Source organism: Atractosteus spatula, chromosome 12 (assembly GCF_055471065.1).
Source record: "Atractosteus spatula isolate fAtrSpa1 chromosome 12, fAtrSpa1.hap1, whole genome shotgun sequence".
Taxonomy (NCBI): domain Eukaryota; kingdom Metazoa; phylum Chordata; class Actinopteri; order Semionotiformes; family Lepisosteidae; genus Atractosteus; species Atractosteus spatula.
In genome coordinates, this window is record NC_142717.1 from 7,736,214 (window position 1) to 7,755,150 (window position 18,937).

An 18,937-nucleotide genomic window follows, 5' to 3' on the forward strand; every position below is an offset into this window, starting at 1 on the left:
ACAGTCCTTTAATGTTTTTCCAGATTGCATCTGCCATCAGTGTCTATTATGCAATAGCATACCTTACAAAGGTATGCTTTACAGTCAATGTTTAGTGTTATGACTTTCTCAGATGATTCACGTACTTGCACTTTGACAGACTACTTTTTTTAGACAGGTCACTTAATTTTCGTGGAAACACCACATTGCTTGCCGTTTTAATATATGTACACAAAGTTTAGATTTAAGTAGGAGTGTTTTGGAACAGTATATCATTGTAAAGGAACTATGATGCAAAGGTTTAAACACTGTGGGTTTAAGGATTTTCTTATTGTAAAGAGACACTTAGTTAAACCTTTTATGTTTCAATTTTGCTTGCTTTTTGAGGTTTATAGGGAAATCCATTAAGATTTGCTAGCTTAGATTTGCTGGTAAACATTTTATTGTTAAAACTAACTCTGAGCATGTCTTTAGCTAGATTAGAAGAGAATAAGTCAGAATAATTCTTTTAAATACCAGAATTTTTATTTTTTGAAATATGAAACAACTGTCTTTACTGTATGATATACTGTATCTCACGTCTGTGCAGCAGAGTGCTATAGTACCTTTTATAGTTTATGACTTTTTGTGTGACTGATTTTGGATGATGAAAATTTTCATGCGTTGCCATAACTATTCCAGAAGGGATTTTCCATGCTTATGCTAAAGGTTCCTAGAACATGACAGGTTTAAAATATGCAAAACTGAAAAAAATGTGTAGTCATTTAACCATCTTACATTAGGTTTACAGTAGATGTAATATAAAAAGTACTTTAACATACCCAATAAAGATTTATATCAGTCTTAGATTAGGTACATTCTTTTCGAAGTACTGTATGTGAAGGTTGAGATAAAACATTTTTACTGTTTATGCTCTGTGTGTGGAGTATGTACTGTATATACTTCCTGTGTTCATGTGGATTACTTCTGGGTGCTCCAGTTCGTGGGTTAATGGGTAGGTTAATTGGTTTGGGGGAAAAATTCCCCTGGTGTGAGTGTGTGCATGTTTGAATCAGCCCAGTTGATGGCTGGGGTAGATTCCAGCTTCCCCATGACCTTGTATTGGGTAAACAAGTAAGAAGATGAATGAATGTATTAACTGGAAGATGCTTCACACCTCTGACACTAATTATAAGTGGTCTTTGACTGGTCTTTTCCTGTTTATCTTGCACATTGGAAGACAGTTGCTCAAGTGACAGACTCGCCAAAATGAAGAAAAAACAGTCATCATGTTCCTAGTCAGAGAGAGAGAATTTCTTTGGTAATCCATCACTGAATAATTTACATGCATGGTCATGAAGCTGCCACATACTGTAGCTACTTACCAGTTGAGTTCAAGCATGGGAATCTTATTTAGTTTTATTACTTTTAATCCATTTTCAACACAAAGCTGACACTAAACAAAACATGCAGTATAATGTTTATTTACATAGTTGTTATGAACTTAAGTTCAAATTGTTCTTTTCACCAAAGAATATCCCCCCAGGCAATATGTTCATGCACGAAACATTAGTAATGTAAGGTTAATTTAAAAACAGAATCCTGTGGTTTAGGTGTTACACAAATTACACAGGAGGCTCTCAGGAAAAACAAAAAACAAATCCAAAATGCCACACATCCATTATACAAAGATTGGGTGTTTATCAGCAGTTAATAAATTGTCTGGAAATCTGAATCTGTGATGCAACATTGATACTGTAGGCAGTTCTACACAGAAGACTGAAATAGTCTATAAATTATTCATAACTGTGCTAAAAAGATTTTTTTCACTGTATTACATTAGACCATAATTAGGGTAAAATGTGTTGTTTTTCACACATCTAATATACTGAAAGCTTTGAACTTATCAGAATTTAATGTGCACACACCTGCTTCACAAACAATGGGATCTCACATGGGAAAGTCCTGCATTTATTTACCTTTTTACCAATTGGATGATTACATTACTGCAAATGTACAAATCGTACCAGCTTGACACTCAAGCCACATTGATTTCATGTTGGTTTTTACTGGTGAATACAATGCAGTTCCTTTCCATGAGCGGTAGAAGATAAATAAGTGCAAGGTAAACATGAGCAGCTGAAAGGAAGTGAGTTACTAAATACTGTACATTTCTAAAGAAAAACAATATGTAAACATACACTGTCACTGTTTTTACCATTTTGTAATCATTATGACGATCCGTAAACAACAATGCAATTAGAAACTAGCTAATCTTGCCAATGTACAGTAAGTACAGCTTGCCTATGGAAATAACATAAATGGGGAATCAGGCGATAATCAGACTTAATCAAGGAAATAATTGTTATAACAAAACAGGTAGGAGCACACAGGTCTTACAAAGTAAGGAAATATTACAAAGTAGCTAATAGTTGCTAATGGCCAAGTGTTAAATCTGAGGATTCTGTCCAGTAAGTTCTTGAAAGAAACTAGGGTATCAGCTTAAAGTAACCAGGCTGCTAGCTTGTTTCAGACACCCTAAAACTTTTATGTAAAAAGTGCCTCCTTTTCACAGTTTTAATGCACTTCCAAACAGTTTCCACTTCTGTAGTATGTTATTTGTGTTTCACTGTTGATGTTGAAGATGTGTATTACAGTAGGTTCTCTTTCCTATTGTGCATTCCTATTGAGTCTCATTGCCGTCTTTTCTGTTCAAGACTAAGAAAATTATGTTCTTTTTGCTTGTCAGAATCCGATATTATTATTCTAAGCCTTGGAATGTATCTCACCACTGCTCTGGTCATTGGTGGTATCTATCCTCTTCTCAAACTTTTAAGATAATCAGTTGTCCAATATCAAAATATATTATGTCATAGGCTATGTTCTATTTATTAACTTTGATTATGGTTTCCATAATCTTACATGTAAATAAGATTTATGGGTCTGTATTTACTTGGTTCAGTTTTGTCACATTAGCAATTTTAAAGTCCATGGGTATGATCTCTGTTCTGAGAAAGTACAGTATAGTAACAGTTTTGTTAGTGGTGAGTTAAAAACATATGTTTCTCTACGTACAGTTGGTAAAGTATCACCAGCACTTGGAAATATCTTTATTGTAAGTGTTTTTAATGCTTTTAACATGCCCCTTCTATTATAATACTATTTAATAAAGCCTGCATTCAATTTCTTCCATACTTAGTGAAATATTCATTTATTACATTAGGCATGTTCCTTTCATCTGAAAGCTTCCCATTTTTATCTCTGATAATATCCCCTTGCAATATTGTTTTCTACCAGACGTTTGGTCTTTCTAACTCCCTTTTTCACCTTGCATTTCATTTCTTTACCTCAAACCTATGCTTTTTTCAATTATTATATAAAGTGCTATAATTCTTATACTTTTTTAAAATTGATTTACTAAACTGTTTTGCTACAGTTTTTCAGCCTTTGATTTACAGTACTTAATCTGTGAATGATTCTTTGCTTCAGCCAGAGTATCATCAAATTATCTCCACCTATTTTGTGATGACTTCATATTTATCTAGCTTCCTGAAGCTGTGCTATATTGTTTTTAATGTACCTTTTTAACAACGTACAGTACTTCAAAACCATGCCATGATCACCTTTACTATTTTTCGGACTTTTTGTTTCCTTACTCTATCTTGAGTGTTTGATTCGTCTAAATAGATGCAGGCATTCCTCCTGGTAGGTGATCTGATAGTCAAAAAACATGTGAGCTTTAATGAACAATGATTAATTTAGAATGAGCAGAACTGAAACACATTAATTTTCTTATATCAAACACAGAAAAAGGAAAGGAGGCTCAAAAGTGAGAAATAATGCGTTAATTAAATTAATTGAAGGTGCTTTCTTTCAAAATATTTGATTCATGGGCTCACAGTTTAATCTTATTTCAACAGTTCTCATTTATCTTCATTTATATTGAGATATTTTCCTCTGCCATGCATTTTCCTCAGACAAGGACAGTGGAATACCATTCTGGGTAGTTAATTCTGCTGCCCTGCAAACAAGTCATACACAAAAAAATGAATGAGAGCCAACAGAAGTCAGCTTAAAGGAATGACACTCCAGGCTACCTTCTTGTTAGACAATGCATCCAGTGAGACTAAAACAAAGGGAAAATTGTGCGATAGAGCAAGACATTTCCAGATAATTTTTCCTTATGTCTTTGATTATGTTTTGTGACGTCTCCTGCATAATGAAATAAGAAAACTGAAAACATCTTAGGGTGCAGAACTATTTCTTGAATTTGAATGTTTTGAAAAACAATCATTAAAATGATATTTTTGTATTAAGTGAGGCTACAAAGCTTTTCATGCATTTCAGGTGATATCTGGTATTTGGTATTTTACTGTACAGTACTTTTAAGTGACTGTAAAGGGAAAAGGCAAAATTGCCAGTTCAGTTTCTTTCCCTTTTGGGGATGAACAGTCTTTGGACATAGTTGATCTACTGAAATATAAGAACTAAAATATTCATAAATAAAAGCCTCTACAGCTGAAATCTTCACTGACACTCTACTACATAAGCATCATTGTCATACGGATTGGGGTTCCGTTTGGCAGCTATGTATCTTCGTAGAAACTGAACCAATCTATAAAGTGCTACAAGAGGAATGAAAATGCAGGGCACCGTTGACAATAAAACACATATTGCAAACACCCAGCTTGGGTATGGCAGTTCTTCATACATGGGGAAGTTTATCTGGAAAGAAAATTGAAGACAGTCAGAAAAATAGAAAAGAAATCTGAATAAACATTTCTGTCACGATTCAAGATTAAAAACAATAAAATTTCCAAACTCTTTAGGCAGCTCCTTAGTTTAAATATCCACCAAAGTTTTATCTGAGGTTTGTTTCCACAGCTGAAATGTGTTTTCTTTCTTCTCTTTTCAGCATGGAATAAACCTATTACTTGTTCCATAATATAATAAGGTTTTTATACATTTGATGCCAACTAAATTAATCATACATTATGGTTTTTAAATAGGCCAGGCTGAATTTGTGTTTGTTTTGTTTAAAAAAAACATTTTAACTTTGAGTAATTAGTATTGTACTGGCGAGACTACATATAACTAAGCTCCTGCACAAAAATAGTCTTAACAGTCTCTTTGGAATTTCTAAGTGAAAATGTTGTTTTTCTACATTAAGTTAAAATGTTGTTTTCCTGACAGGGGCCTGCCACTATTGCTGATTTAAGTCCATGGGAATAATGCACTGCTAATTAAAGGCATTTTTTAGTTTTGTCAGTAGTTTCATTGTAGAACAATATTAATGTTGTTTCAGGTATTGCAAACATTGAGCAAAGCACTTACATAGTCGGGATTCCATGCCATGTAAACTGGGGATTGCTGAACCTGCACGACTACATATGCCAGAAAGACAACCAGCAGCATCAAAGGACTGATTACTCTCCAGGTTGCCTGCCAGAAAAAATTAGGGCGCCTTCCTGTCATCCATTCTATATCATCACTGAATCTGGAAAGATGAAGCAGTAAAGAAGCAGTAAATACTAACATTTTTAACTGCTGTACAGGCAGAATAACGTATGAATACAGTTTTGAGTCATATACTGGATGTATGAAAACATTAACATTAACACTATGTTTAAAACATAGTGTATATTTTTGTTATGGGTTTCTTCCTTTCATTCAATGTAAACCAGTCTCATAATGCTGGTTTTGAGATTTGTGATTTGTCTGAGGGGATGAATTTATAAATCTTTTTTTTTTATAAAACTTTTTTTTGCTTCCTCTCATGACACAATGCCTTTGAAAGCTTCAGAAGGTATCATGAATATTTAAAGCATAGCAGGAGGCAAATGTGTAAGAATACAATATTGTATGTGTACAGGACTTGTACTGATTTCATTATTTTTGAATTTTGAGCAAACATATTAAAGAAATGAATATCAAGTTGACTTAAATGATCCCATATATGCATTATATTGCAGAATTAACTTTATAGATAGGTAGGGTAGTGGGAGGTTTTTTAAGATGAATGCCAGTTTTACCTGACTATCTTACCTGTTTATACCATAAATGTAAACCACACTGATGATCTCAAAGAAAGCAATTATTAGTAGAGGCAAAGATCCTACATAGGTGTTGAAAATCTCAAGCCAGTAGTTTCCAGAGCCCATGGTAAAAATCAAGGCTACTAGGAATGAAACCATGCACATCAACCCTAAAAATGAAATAACATACCAAGTTCAAAACGTTTAAGTTTTATATCAATTTTAACCAAAAATGTGTTTTCAACAATAATTAGCATAATAATGATTATGCACTTTGGTACTAAATATTGCAGCTACCACAGCTTTATGTCACATAAATGTACTTTGATATCAATTATGCAATTCATGTGACCCGTTCTTCCAAAATCATGCTTTTTATTAAGAGTTAAGAATTTTGGATTCTGGCAGATTTGCTCTTCAAAATATCCTGCCTTTATGTCGTTTTGCCTAAATAATCAAATAAAATATTAGTTGTGACTTCTTTAATGCCCTTTCTTAAATCTTATCCCAAGGATCAATAACTTTACATTGTTAAAATTAACCTTGAAGAGCCAATAGAGTATCAATTATAAATGTATACAGTTGAAACATGTATTAGAAAGCATTTATTTATGTATACATTTATGATATAGAAGAAACTAACAATCTAACAGATCATAAGTTGAATCATAACTTTATCATGTTAAAAAACAATAGCCAATAGAAGCTTTCTGTCCTTCAAAGGAAATTACCTGCTTAGTTGAGTTTCTAATTGCCTTGTGGGATGAAATTATAAGTCAAGGTCTAAAATATGTTGCATTGCTTCTCTTTTTTAAAATGTGTTAATTAAAATTGAATTTTTTAACGTGTTATCTGCTATTTGTTTGAAGACCTTGAAATCATGGTAAAGTTACGTTTGTTAGGAGAAATTGTCTTGATACCTGTAAATACCTCCTTGGGCATCCATTTTGGCACCATATGAAGATCTAAGAGAGGTGTAAGGACTCCTTCAAGGTTTCCAAACATCGAAGAAAGGCCCAGGCTGAAGAGCATCACAAAAAACAGCACAGCCCATACCTGTGAGCCAGGCATCTCTATCACAGCCTCGGTGAAGACAATAAAAGCCAGGCCAGTCCCTGATGCACTCTGTTGGGCAAAAACACGGTATGGCAGCTGACTGACACACTCAGAACAGATCTACACAAACCATTAACACATCAGAAATTATACCAAGCATCTCCTCATTTTAGTGCCAGAGCATTTATGTGAGTCTAGCATTTGTACTCTAAAAAACAGATTGGGGTTAGTGCAATAATAGGTGGCCCTCTTCCTTCTCCACTTCCACACCACTGTGGTAATTGGAGAAAGTGAGCTGAAGGAGGTCCTGTCAATTGAGTCAGTAAATGGAGGCCCCGACTGCTTGATTATTAACACTTCCATAGCACTGTTCAAAAGCATATGGACATTAAGCCCCATGCTCTTAACTAAATTGTACTCTGGAACATTCTGTCCCTTTTTATTCAATTGGTGAAGCACTTTCTCAGTTCTCCATATTACATGCTGTGTAGTGAGGTAGGAGTTTATATTGGCCACCCATTGAGTGCTGATTTTCATTGGAAGGTGAGGTGTGTCTCCTGTTACAGGTACTGTATACTGCTTTGGGATGCTTTGTGATAAAAAATACTATATAACTGCATTGATTATTGTTATTGTTATTGAAACAGATATTCCTGAATCAATTAGCAGTTCAACATTTGAGGTTTCAGAGTTAGTTTGGTATGTTCAAGCTCAAGACAGCAATATTACCATCTTGCACCCTTGACAGCAACATTATCATGTTGGTAGCCTGATCTCATCAAATCGTAGAAGCTACTGTAAATGTACTGGGCATGAAAACCTTTAAGGAAAACCAGGTTGCTGCTGTAGATGGTGCTCTTTCCTCTGGACCAGAATTTATAAAAGAATGCCACTATATACAATAGCAGCAAGTAACATTATGCCATCCTTTGTATGAGACCAAGACCTGACTACATGGTCATTAAAGATTACATAGAGCTCGTTTTAAGAGCAGAGATGTTAACCAGTGTCCTGGTTTAATTCACATCTTGAATTGCTCCATTTAACCTCCTCAATTTATCCTGAACCTCCTTAATTTAATTGTTTAAGTAATTTCCCACTCCAGTGATGGATGCAGTGGCTTCCCTTCCTATACTGCATATAAAACACTTTGAGATTATCTAAGAGGAAGAGTACTAACAGATGCAAATAATTATTTTTAATCATATTATTGGTTCACATAATATTTGTTTAATACTGTAGTAATGCATTTAGTATACTTTGCTGTACATTAGTTAAGCTGCTGTTTTGAATATAAAGATGCATAGGTTATAGAATACTGTAAGAACACAATGACAACTAATTTAATTACATTTAAATGATGCATCTTGACTTCCCAAGGATTTCCAAAGCAACTGTAGAAGCAATCGGATTTTTACAGAAAAATACCTGATCAAGAAATTCTTGAAGGTTGCAGTCCTTCAAGTGAAGGTCTTCTATTTGTTCTGGATAACTGGCATTTAGGTGCTGTAACCAGTTGTTATAGTTTTCCCTTGTCACATTTTGATCACCAATATCAAATTCATTGGTAATTGCCATGATATTCCTGTCAAAAGATTAGTATTAAGAAAGCAAAGTAAAAGAGTAGAATATCTTTAAACTGACACCATAGAGTTTTGTACATACAGTATGGTAGTTTTTTGTTTATTTGCTTAAGGGTTTTTTCAGAAGGCTTGCAATTAATTAATTTCATTAATTGCAATTAATGAAATATTTCTGTTAACCCCTTTCATTTAATTATTTCATAATCATATAACTATATTTTATAATTAGTTAGTAGTTATAAATAATGCACTTCATTCAGTGAATAGAAATTCATTTAATATCACATTCATTAGTTTCCAGTGTTGAAGAGTTTCTTCAGACATCAGTTTAACTGATTTTTCTAAGGTTTTCAAAGCCTTTTCTGCATTAATGATTATAAATGCTGAAATTTATTTAAATTAGCCAAAAACCAAAATAAGAACGACGATATGTGGTAGGTTATAATGTCCATTAACATCTTTATGTTAGCTTGGGGATCTTTTAGGATGTGGATAAGTAATTTTAATAGGTTTGTGATTTTAACTTTTCACCTCTTTAGAAAAACTGAAAGGCACAACCCTTTAAAATTTCTGAAATCACAAAATAGCAATAATAAGAAAATCCACTTCAAAATATTAACAACATACCTATCCAGGCAGTTATTATAGTTAGAGTTTGCTTTGAATCCAAGTATAGAAAACACAGGGATTGATGCGTAGATCGAAGTTGCGCTGTTTATAATTCCAACTATCAATGCATCTCTTTCACAGTTATTTCTGAAAAAAATCACAAACATTGACAATAATGCACACATTGGATTTTTCTGAAGGTAAATACAAAGCAAAGTCATCTTGAGATTTCTAAAATATGTTCACAACATGCATGTCAGATTAAAATATCACATTCACCTCCAGTCTCTATTACAAACCCATTTCATAAATGGCAACTACATTTATTGATCAATTAGGACATTTCTCTAAGCCATAAATAGCCCAAATTAACACCCCATTCTTTTTGTCCATAACTTGTTAATAACCTAGAGTGCCTCACACTGAACACTCAAAAAGATATTTTCAGATCAAGTTTGCCGAAGAGTATACTACACTATTACTTTGTCTGTTAATGGTTAGATAACTACATGGCTTTAGTTTAATTTAATTTTTTGACAGAATATGTCTGCTGTTTACTTAGAATACATTTTTCATTAATGTCTAAAACTAAACCTATTCAAGATTTTTGGGAAAAAGAGGAAAAATCACGTGTACAACTTGGCTCAACCTACTTTTGAGGATTGTAACTGGAAAAGGCAATGAGTCCTCCAAATGCCAAAGACAAGGAGAAGAAAATCTGGGTTGCAGCATCAAGCCATACTTCAGGGTTTTTCAGTAGCTCCCACTGAAAGTATTATAATTGAAAATTCAATACCAACATGCTGGTTGATTAAGAGTACTTTTAACAAAATGCTTTGAGGAATTCTTGCTCAAACATCATTCAGATGACAATTCAAAATATGTGCCTAAGAAACAATATTTTGTGGGAGGGGTAAGGACAGACAGCTTAGAAACTAAATGCCCTTTTGTTCATTTGCTTCCAGGTAATAATGGACAGGTATTCCATTTTACTGTACATTTAAAATGTCGTAATGTATTGGAGGTAGTGTAATTTCACTTTATAGAGTGAGGTACTCACTTCTGGAGTGAAAAGGTACAGAAGTCCATCAATTGCTCCAGGCAGTGTCAGTGCTCGTATGAGAAAGATGGTAAGAACCAGGTAGGGGAAAGTTGCAGTGATATACACAGCCTGCAGAAAGCAAACAAAAAATTAAAAAACAGATATACAGTAGAAGACAGGTTGTTTAGGTTTGGAATTTTGTATCGATCCTGTTTACCTTTTAATTTATAGAATAAAATATGAAGATTTAAAGGCAAAATAACTGTCTTGGGAATTATAATACTGATCACACATACTGTATAAGCAGGAAGATTGATCTACTGTACATGATCAGCATTAAAACTCATGGGAACTGCATAAGGTCTTCAGGTGTTACAGTTGTAGTAGTTAGATGGAATGCATTATGAATTTGCAACTATTATTTTAAATAGTCCAATAGTCCATTGTCCAATTAAAGTGCCTATCTGAATTTGGGAACAACGAAGTATTCCCCTGTTATTAGCACTTTTCAGGTGGAATGTGGACAATCGAATAACAATTTATAATGCAAGTTTTAAGTATCATTGGTCTTTTTTATATGAGATCATCATCATGAAACAGAACCTTTCTGTACTTAAAAGGACTTTGTGACAGATTTCTATGTAAGTTTCAAAACATTGACAGGACAGAGCTTTCACCTTTCCAATTGTCTCAATGCCTCTGATAAAACAGATGTAAACAATGCCCCATGCAGTTGCCAGGCACAGAACCATCCACCACTGTAAAGTGCCATTGATTTCAATGTTGGGGGTTATATTAAGGGTCTCCCTGTACCAGAAGTAGTTCACTGGAGTGCTTTTCACACATTCCTCAACATATCCTGGAACAAAAGACAGTATGGTGCATTACCAGAAGAAAAAAACTGTATTTTTAAAATAAATATTGTTAAATGCAATTTAAGACCCCCTACAGTCATAATTGGGGTGTAACATAGAATATTACTGTGTCTTTATAAGACTAAGAAAGCGACAGATCCTGGAATATAGCAGAACGTTGTTGATAAATTTGAAACCTTTTATTTTTGTAACTTTTAATTTTACATAAATGGATTTTCTCCTGGAATTTGTTTATGATTGAATTTAGAATTCATGGAAGAATCTTAGCTTTCTTCTGAACACAGGATTAAGATGGAAAATTTAAATTCTACAGACTAGTTATCACTAGGTACTGTATATGTTATTGCAGAATAACCTCCAAGCAGCCTACTGTATGATGAGATCAGGAAGATATGTAGCAGTATACTGTAACCTCTTGTAGTATGGTGACCACTACTGAATGTAATTTTCTAAATAAGGTTTTGCTTGTGCATTGTAAAACTTCAGCATGACTTCTCACATTTTTATGCTGTATATATACTGAAAGCATTGCACTTGCTTTTTGGTTGCTTCTCCATGTTGTCTTGATGAGAATACAGGAATGTACATTCCTGAGCTTAAGATACACCTAGATGTAGTGTATGTTCCTATGGACATATTTTTTGATCATTATTTTTTTTCTTTTTGTAATTCTGTTTCTACTGGTGTTTCTATGTTTGCCACATTTCCTTTTTTCCTTTCCAAGGGTCTTAAATTTGACCTGCCCCATACTGTATAAACATATGTGAGTTAATGTGTATTGTGTGCCCTATTGTGGACTGGCATCTTGTTTGAGGTGTTGTACTGCCTGGCACTGTGACAGCTAGTTATGATCCTGCACACAGTGATCCGCCAAGGATAGTCACTATTAAAACTGGATGGATGGATTCAGAGTGGCATACAGTATAAAACTTACTTAATTGCAATTATCCTGAGGCAGGATTAGCCACACTTGACATGAGCTTTTTAAGAACCTGGCATCATTCAGTTCTTTTGATACAAATTTATTTCAATTAATTTAAAAAGTGAAAAGTATTTAAGAGACACATCTCTTTTAAGTGACCTCCATTGTCCAATTATTGTCCAAGCAATTTTCCAGTACTTCAGACGTAGTTACAAATAGATCCACAGCCCAAAGGAGTACAGTAAGCTTATGGTTTCCTCACCTGTTCGGTTGTGATTCACAAGACAGTCCTGCCAGGGGAGGGGGCTTTGGAAGGAATGGAAGAAGTACCACAGGACCCATGCCAGAATGGTGTTGTAGAAAAGACCCACCAGAAAGGAGACAATGAGAGAGGCGACACCTGTGCCCCAAAAAATAATGTGACAACAAACTTGACAAGAAGATATTTTACATACATTACATATTTGTTATAGAAATGTCTTATATGTACTGAAATTACATTGCTTTGTACAATTCAAGGTAATATACTGTATATGAAAGTAGCCTAAAGAGTTAGGCTCGTGTTAATGCAGTTCAGACTTTTTAAAAATGTGAGAATGTTTTTTTTTCAGAACTTTACGAAAACACAGAGAAATTGGATTCTTGGTAAGTACAGGATCAATAACGCTAAATGAAGATAGCCGGATGTCGCCTCAAGAACACATTTCTGTACAAAAGTAGACAGGGTACCTATGTGACCTTGAACCCCTCAACAACGTACCTACTCCTCCAAGGTATGGGGATATGGTGTTCCAGACTCCAATACTTCCTAATCGTAGACGCTGCCCAATAGCCAGCTCAAGATGCAGTAATGGCAGACCCTCAAATACTAGTGCAATCAAGTATGGAATTAGGAAAGCTCCTGGAAAAGAAAATGAGTTTTTTGGGGAATTTGGAGAAAGAGTATGGAAATGTTTACTGCACAAGCACTGACTACACCATTATACCCTTGCTGTTTGTAGTATCTTTTCATTTGACTTGTTTATTTTTTTTAGCTGTGAAAATTTCAATAGTTTTAATGACTTTATATCCAGCACTGATACTGTAGGTGTGCTGTATGCAGAAAGAAAAAGGACAGGTATGATGTCCAATGCAGGAAAAAAAAATGAAAACACTATATAATGACATGAAGAAAAACTGAAATTGTTGAGGTTTCAAAATGCATTATGAAAATGCGCTTTAACTGATCATATTTAAGAATTTCATTACTACAGTGTTTTGGATGAGATTACATAGCATATGTTCCTAAAATAGCTGTTCCCTCTGATTGGTCTTTTTTGTGTTTATAAATGTTCAGCCTGGCAAGGGGCTTACTTGTGGAGTTGGTTTGGCTACTTAGGGAAGAGTAAATTCACTCTGAGAATGTGATCAAAGCATTATCTATGCCAAAAAATGTTTTGGTGCCTTTAGGAACTCCTTCAATAGAAAGCACTTTTTCAAAAATAGATATGTCCTGATGCCCCTGGTTTGAAAACCTTGGAGATGGTGAAATCACACATACTTGTTTACCTCGGTATAGAGTGGGCACTACAGCAAGCTGGTGTTTATTCATTGATTAGCACTTTGTAAGGTAATGTACTTTGAACATAAGAATAGTCAAACATTTACTCTTGTGAAGCTTATCAGATGGTGTCATTTAATAGGGGTAAAGAACTGTAAACAGGGAGAAAAATGTTCACTGAAAGAACACATTCACCGTTACAGTATCATTTAAAAGCTATTATGATGCCTTCCTGACTGTATAGTAGGGGGGAGGTCATATTTCTGACAGAAACAAATCACAATGCAATTATCATAGTGCTAAAATACAAAGGTGCTGTATGTATCTTACAATTAAAATTACTTTTAAAAACAAAATATGTTAAAATTTAAATCACAAAATTCACACCTGGTATAAAGGTTCATACAATAATTTTTATGACTTAAAATTCTGTAGAGAGTGGCTTAGTGGTGCAGGGGGTTAGGATTGCTGTGTTGCAGTGCTGAGGCCCTGCGTACAATTCCTGACCTGAGGTGCTATTTGTGTGTCTATTTTAATTTGGGTTTCTTCTGTGTGCTCTGGTTTTCTCTCACAGTCCTCAAACATACTGGTAAGCTAATTGGCTTGGAAAATTGGTGAGAATGTGCCCATGTTTATGTCTGTCTTGGCATCCCATCCAGGGTGTATCCTACCTTGCTCCTGTTGCTTTCTGGAATTAGCTCTTAACTGACAAGCTCAGATTAAATTGAATTTGTTGTGATGCCCTTTTCAAAGAAAATCTTTGGAAGTGTGCTAGTGTAGTCTTAAAGACAATTTAACTAGTTCTGATATTTTATTTACTAATCACATAACCAGTCCTTTGTGATGTAACTTAAAAGTTAATTTTTAAAAGTTTAACAATAGTTGTGTCCTCAGATACAGAATTTATTGCACATTACCGTGAAGAATGTGTTTTATAGTGCTGTGACTGTATCCTCCATTTTATTAGAACAAACCACTTTCCTTTGGGGAACTTTTACTCAGAAAAGTATTTGGCTTGACCCAAATCAAACCAAAACGCATTCACTAGGAACTGACCAATCACAAATAATGAAGTGTATCTCCTGATGGAAACGTTTCATAGGATTCTTTCTTTCACCCACTGAAAAGTCACTAAGTACAATAGGGTCTCAGAAATTTCATATTCGCAAAGTTGTTTATTTATGATTCAGGTGGGTAGCTGCGTCAGCATGCGTAGGCTGCAAAGGAACAAGTAATAGGTTTATTCCATGCTGAAAAAAAGAAGAGAGAAAACACAAAGGAAGAAGGAAGAAGAGCAGAGTGGGATGAAATAGAGCTGAAGGTTGTTAGGCGCAACATTCAGATTAGCTGCGCAACAGACACAAATCATGAGACGAATCTAGCTAGTGAGTGAGCCTCTCCTGCTGCCTGCCCATGTTTCCACTACCCAGCATCTGCGTCTCAGTTTGGTCTTGTTTTTGTATTGTAATGCTCCAGGTTCTGTCTCAGCAAAGTGAAGAATGACAAGTTGTTGAAGACTTTGCAGGTTCCCTGACAGTGTTATTGTCCTTTTCATTACAGTGGGGCATGCATACAATGGAGCAGGGTATTGGCAATGGAGAGTGAGGAAGTGCAGATATCTGCTGGATGCAGAGGAGGAATTCACATTGTACATTGTAGCTCATGATTATCAGCTGAGCATGCTAATCACAGAGTAAGGTGATTAGTTTTGTTTGTTTTTGTTGATCAATGTTATTTTAAGTGACTTGGCCAATACATTAGTGCTTTAATTATCATATAAGGTATAAAGGTTACGCATGTCTTTTAACCATACCTACTATATACTAGTACATTATGTGACAGTATAAGGGTGGACTTTGGCTATTTGCAATGGTTCCCTGCATCAAACCTTCACGAATATGGAGACCCTACTACATACTGTAGGATTTGAGATTTGTATTTAAAAGCTGGATTGTAGTTAATTATTATTCTTGTTTCATACTCATCAGATATTTCACATTTATACATAAAACAGACATGGTTTAACTATACTATTTATAGATAAAAAAGGATGGAAATAGCAAAAATAACATAGACAATAATTGTAATAAGTGTGAAGATTCAGCAAATCTCTAGGATTTCCTTGAGGAATTTGTAAATGTTTGCTGAATAAAACGTGTCAATTCTAAACTAGTCCAGACCTGGTCCTCAATAGCCTCAAAGACTGCTCAGATTGTTTGCGACTTTCCTGTCATTTGCTTAATTTAACTAATTATTCTCCTAAATGGTTTAAATATTAATGGCTTTAACATGTCTTCAGCAGGTGGCATTTGAAGCATTTTACAGTAGGAAGATATGCAGGATCCCAGCTTTCAAAGTTTAGATTTGAGCACCACTTTTCCAATTTGTTTTTCAGACCAATGTGGCACCTTATATAATCATTAATGCTGAAATTGCAAAGGTGTTTACAATTTAACATAAGTTGTATAGTCTTAATGGATAGGATTTTCCCTCCAAGTGGAAAACCCCTCCAAGGTTTTGATAGGAATGAAAATAGCGAAATCTGTATCTTAGGTATTTGTGTTGAAATTTTCAGTTTTAGGATGGAAGGTATCTTGGTTTTCTTATCCAGTTACTCAGTGACCAACATACTGTATGGTCAACTCTACATCTTTCTCTTTTTCAGTTTCTTATAGCTTACTCTTGCTTTTTGTAATTTGTAACCATTCTAGTTGTTGATTTATATTTTTAAATTGATTTTTATTTTAGCATGTTTTTGAGTTGTTTTTACAAAATATAATTTCATAACTGTGCAGATAATGTCTTAACATGCTCTTGAGTCCAGATACAGTAATTAATATAGATTAGGATAAAAAAAAGTATTCACAAAAATCTAATGGACTAAAGCACTGAGCATCTGCTGGTCTGCTGGTAAGATGCTTTTTTATTGAAAATAAATCATCTGCTTATTAAATTGTATTTAGCAGTTTAGTTAGCAAGACATCCATGATTTGCTTCACACAGAATACTGAGGCTCTCCTTTACCCCATTCGATGGTAAAATCTAATCATAATCACTAGACTTCATTAGCAGACTTCATCTGTCATCATCAGCAGAATTTGAAAAGGATATGTGCAAAAGATATTGTTAAACTTCTTGTCAGCTATGGTACATTGGCTTTGTTGAGCAAATTATCATTACTGATTGACGATCCAAACGCTCCAATAAACATACACAAGAAACAAATTTGTTAGAGTCTATTAATGACATACTGTATCAGTCTTGATTGATTTTGACTCATTTGTTGATAGGTTCATGTTACTTGAGAAAATGAGGTCTTTGTTTGCATGATGTTTTGTCATGTTATTGAACAACAATAAACCATTGTAAGTAGAGACATGTAACGGAATATCATGGCTAGTTTCGGTAATCATACAATGGTTAGGTTTTTGATACATAAGTGTATTTTAGATAAGCAGTTAGTCTGAAGTAGTTTGCACAATGCATGCTGTACCAGAAACTTTGTTGTGAAAAAAATCATGAGAACTTGTTTTCATAGTTATTAGTCATCAACGAGGCCGATTAAAGTCTTGTTGAACATAAGTAAGTAACAATTGAAATTGTATTCATGAAGAATTTGTTTCTGATTACATATCAGGTGCAGAGTATAGGAAGAGTGGGGGTGGGCTATAGGGCAGGGGATGAAGTTTGGAAAGTTAAAAAATGTATCAGAGTTTTTTTATGCATAGACTTTCATATTAAACAGCAGCATTTTAAAGGACCAGCCTTATTAAATTTGATATGTTAGGAATAGACTTTTAGACAGTGGTATGTCTTTAAACTGTGGGAGGAACACAAGGAGAACATACAAACTCCACCTAGATAACACTCCAGGAATTGAACCCAGGGCCCAAGTGCTGATAGGCAGAAATAGTAGCCACTTTGCCACCTTACTTCACATGAAAACTTTGCTCGTTATATTTTGTAAAACATTATGAAGATGTTGAAATAAAAACTGCATAATGCGTGTTGTTGTATTTGACCCTGAATTTGAATCAGTGACTCTATAGTTAAAATTGCCTAATATTTACATTAAATTACTGAATGTTGTATTGTTTATATAATGCACAGTATACAGTAGATGGAATACAATCTACAGTATGAAAACAAAAAGAATTTATAATTGCAAATTATTTAGATTTTGTCATTGGCAACATATATTATGCATCCTGTTTTATTTGTAAAAAATAAGCAACTGTGTGCTTGACACAAATACATTTTTGGATTGACTGCACATCATTTTATTTCATTTTGATCTGAAAGTTTTAAAATCAGTAAAATGCCTGTAATTATTGCGCACTGGTGAACTGTGGTAAATTCCATTATTTTTGTAACTTTGAATGTTACAAAAATCCAGACATTTTATATGAGCAATGTGATTAAAGACACGTTTGCACTGTTCTGTTTCGTTATAGAACACTACAGAAGACAGGGAAACATGGGAAGATTTTAGCATCTGCAATACTTACCTCCTCCATATACCTGGCACAAATATGGGAAACGCCAAACATTGCCCAAGCCTACGGCAAATCCAATACAGGTTAGAAGGTATTGAACTTTGTTGTCCCATTTTGGCCTTTCGTTGTCCTCCTTGTTTTCTTCAGTTATGGCCAGGTGGTTGGCCTTTTCTGTTATCTCAGTTTCTTTAATGTCACTCATTCTGTACTGTCAACTCAATTCCAGTTTCCTCTTGTACAAATGCCTCTGTTTTCTTATTTGATTTATAACTGGACTTGGAAGAGGATCTTTACTTTCTCAGACCCCTAATATACTAACTGTATGTTTTCTGTGGAGGAGGAGCTACTGTGTTTGGGCGTTATTGCCATATGCCAGGGTTTGGAAAAAAAAGGTGTAAATAGGTTGGCAGCAGGGCAGAGGGAGAGGACTTCACAGATCATTTGGATCTTTTGTTGATTTTACAGTCATGTTGACAAAGCTTTAGAACACGAGATTAATTGATAACTCCATAAAGCCAGTGGTTACTGCAGGTAAAAATACAATTCAATCCCTGTAGTGAATGAGTGCTGTGTTTAATGATCTGTAAAAGGGCAAGAGATGTGACTTTTGAGGTGATGACAACCACAGTATGTTATTGCAATTGCATAAAATCTCACGTTACTAAAAAGCTTCTGTTCTGTACAAGGTCCATGTTTAAATATTGGCCTTGCTCCACTTCTTTTCAGTGATAGTTGAACATTTTCGTGAGAAGTTCTATGTTTAGACTTCAAGCAGATCTTAAGGTCTGAACATAGTGAAATTGGAAGATGTGAAGGACGCT

General features: G+C 34.5%; 1 protein-coding gene across 1 annotated transcript; it reads right to left on the reverse strand.

Annotated features, from left to right (window-relative positions):
* Window positions 1-4,485: 4,485 nt before the first annotated feature.
* slc6a18 (solute carrier family 6 member 18) lies at window positions 4,486-18,318 on the reverse strand. The gene is made up of 12 exons (XM_088929180.1): window positions 18,129-18,318; window positions 12,841-12,981; window positions 12,343-12,480; window positions 10,961-11,142; window positions 10,302-10,412; window positions 9,895-10,007; window positions 9,260-9,388; window positions 8,478-8,634; window positions 6,914-7,118; window positions 6,004-6,163; window positions 5,293-5,455; window positions 4,486-4,683 (listed from the first exon to the last, which is right to left on the reverse strand). The coding sequence occupies exons 1-12, from the start codon at window positions 18,316-18,318 to the stop codon at window positions 4,486-4,488; spliced, it is 1,887 nt and encodes a 628-aa protein (XP_088785306.1).
* Between the last annotated feature and the right edge of the window lie 619 nt (window positions 18,319-18,937).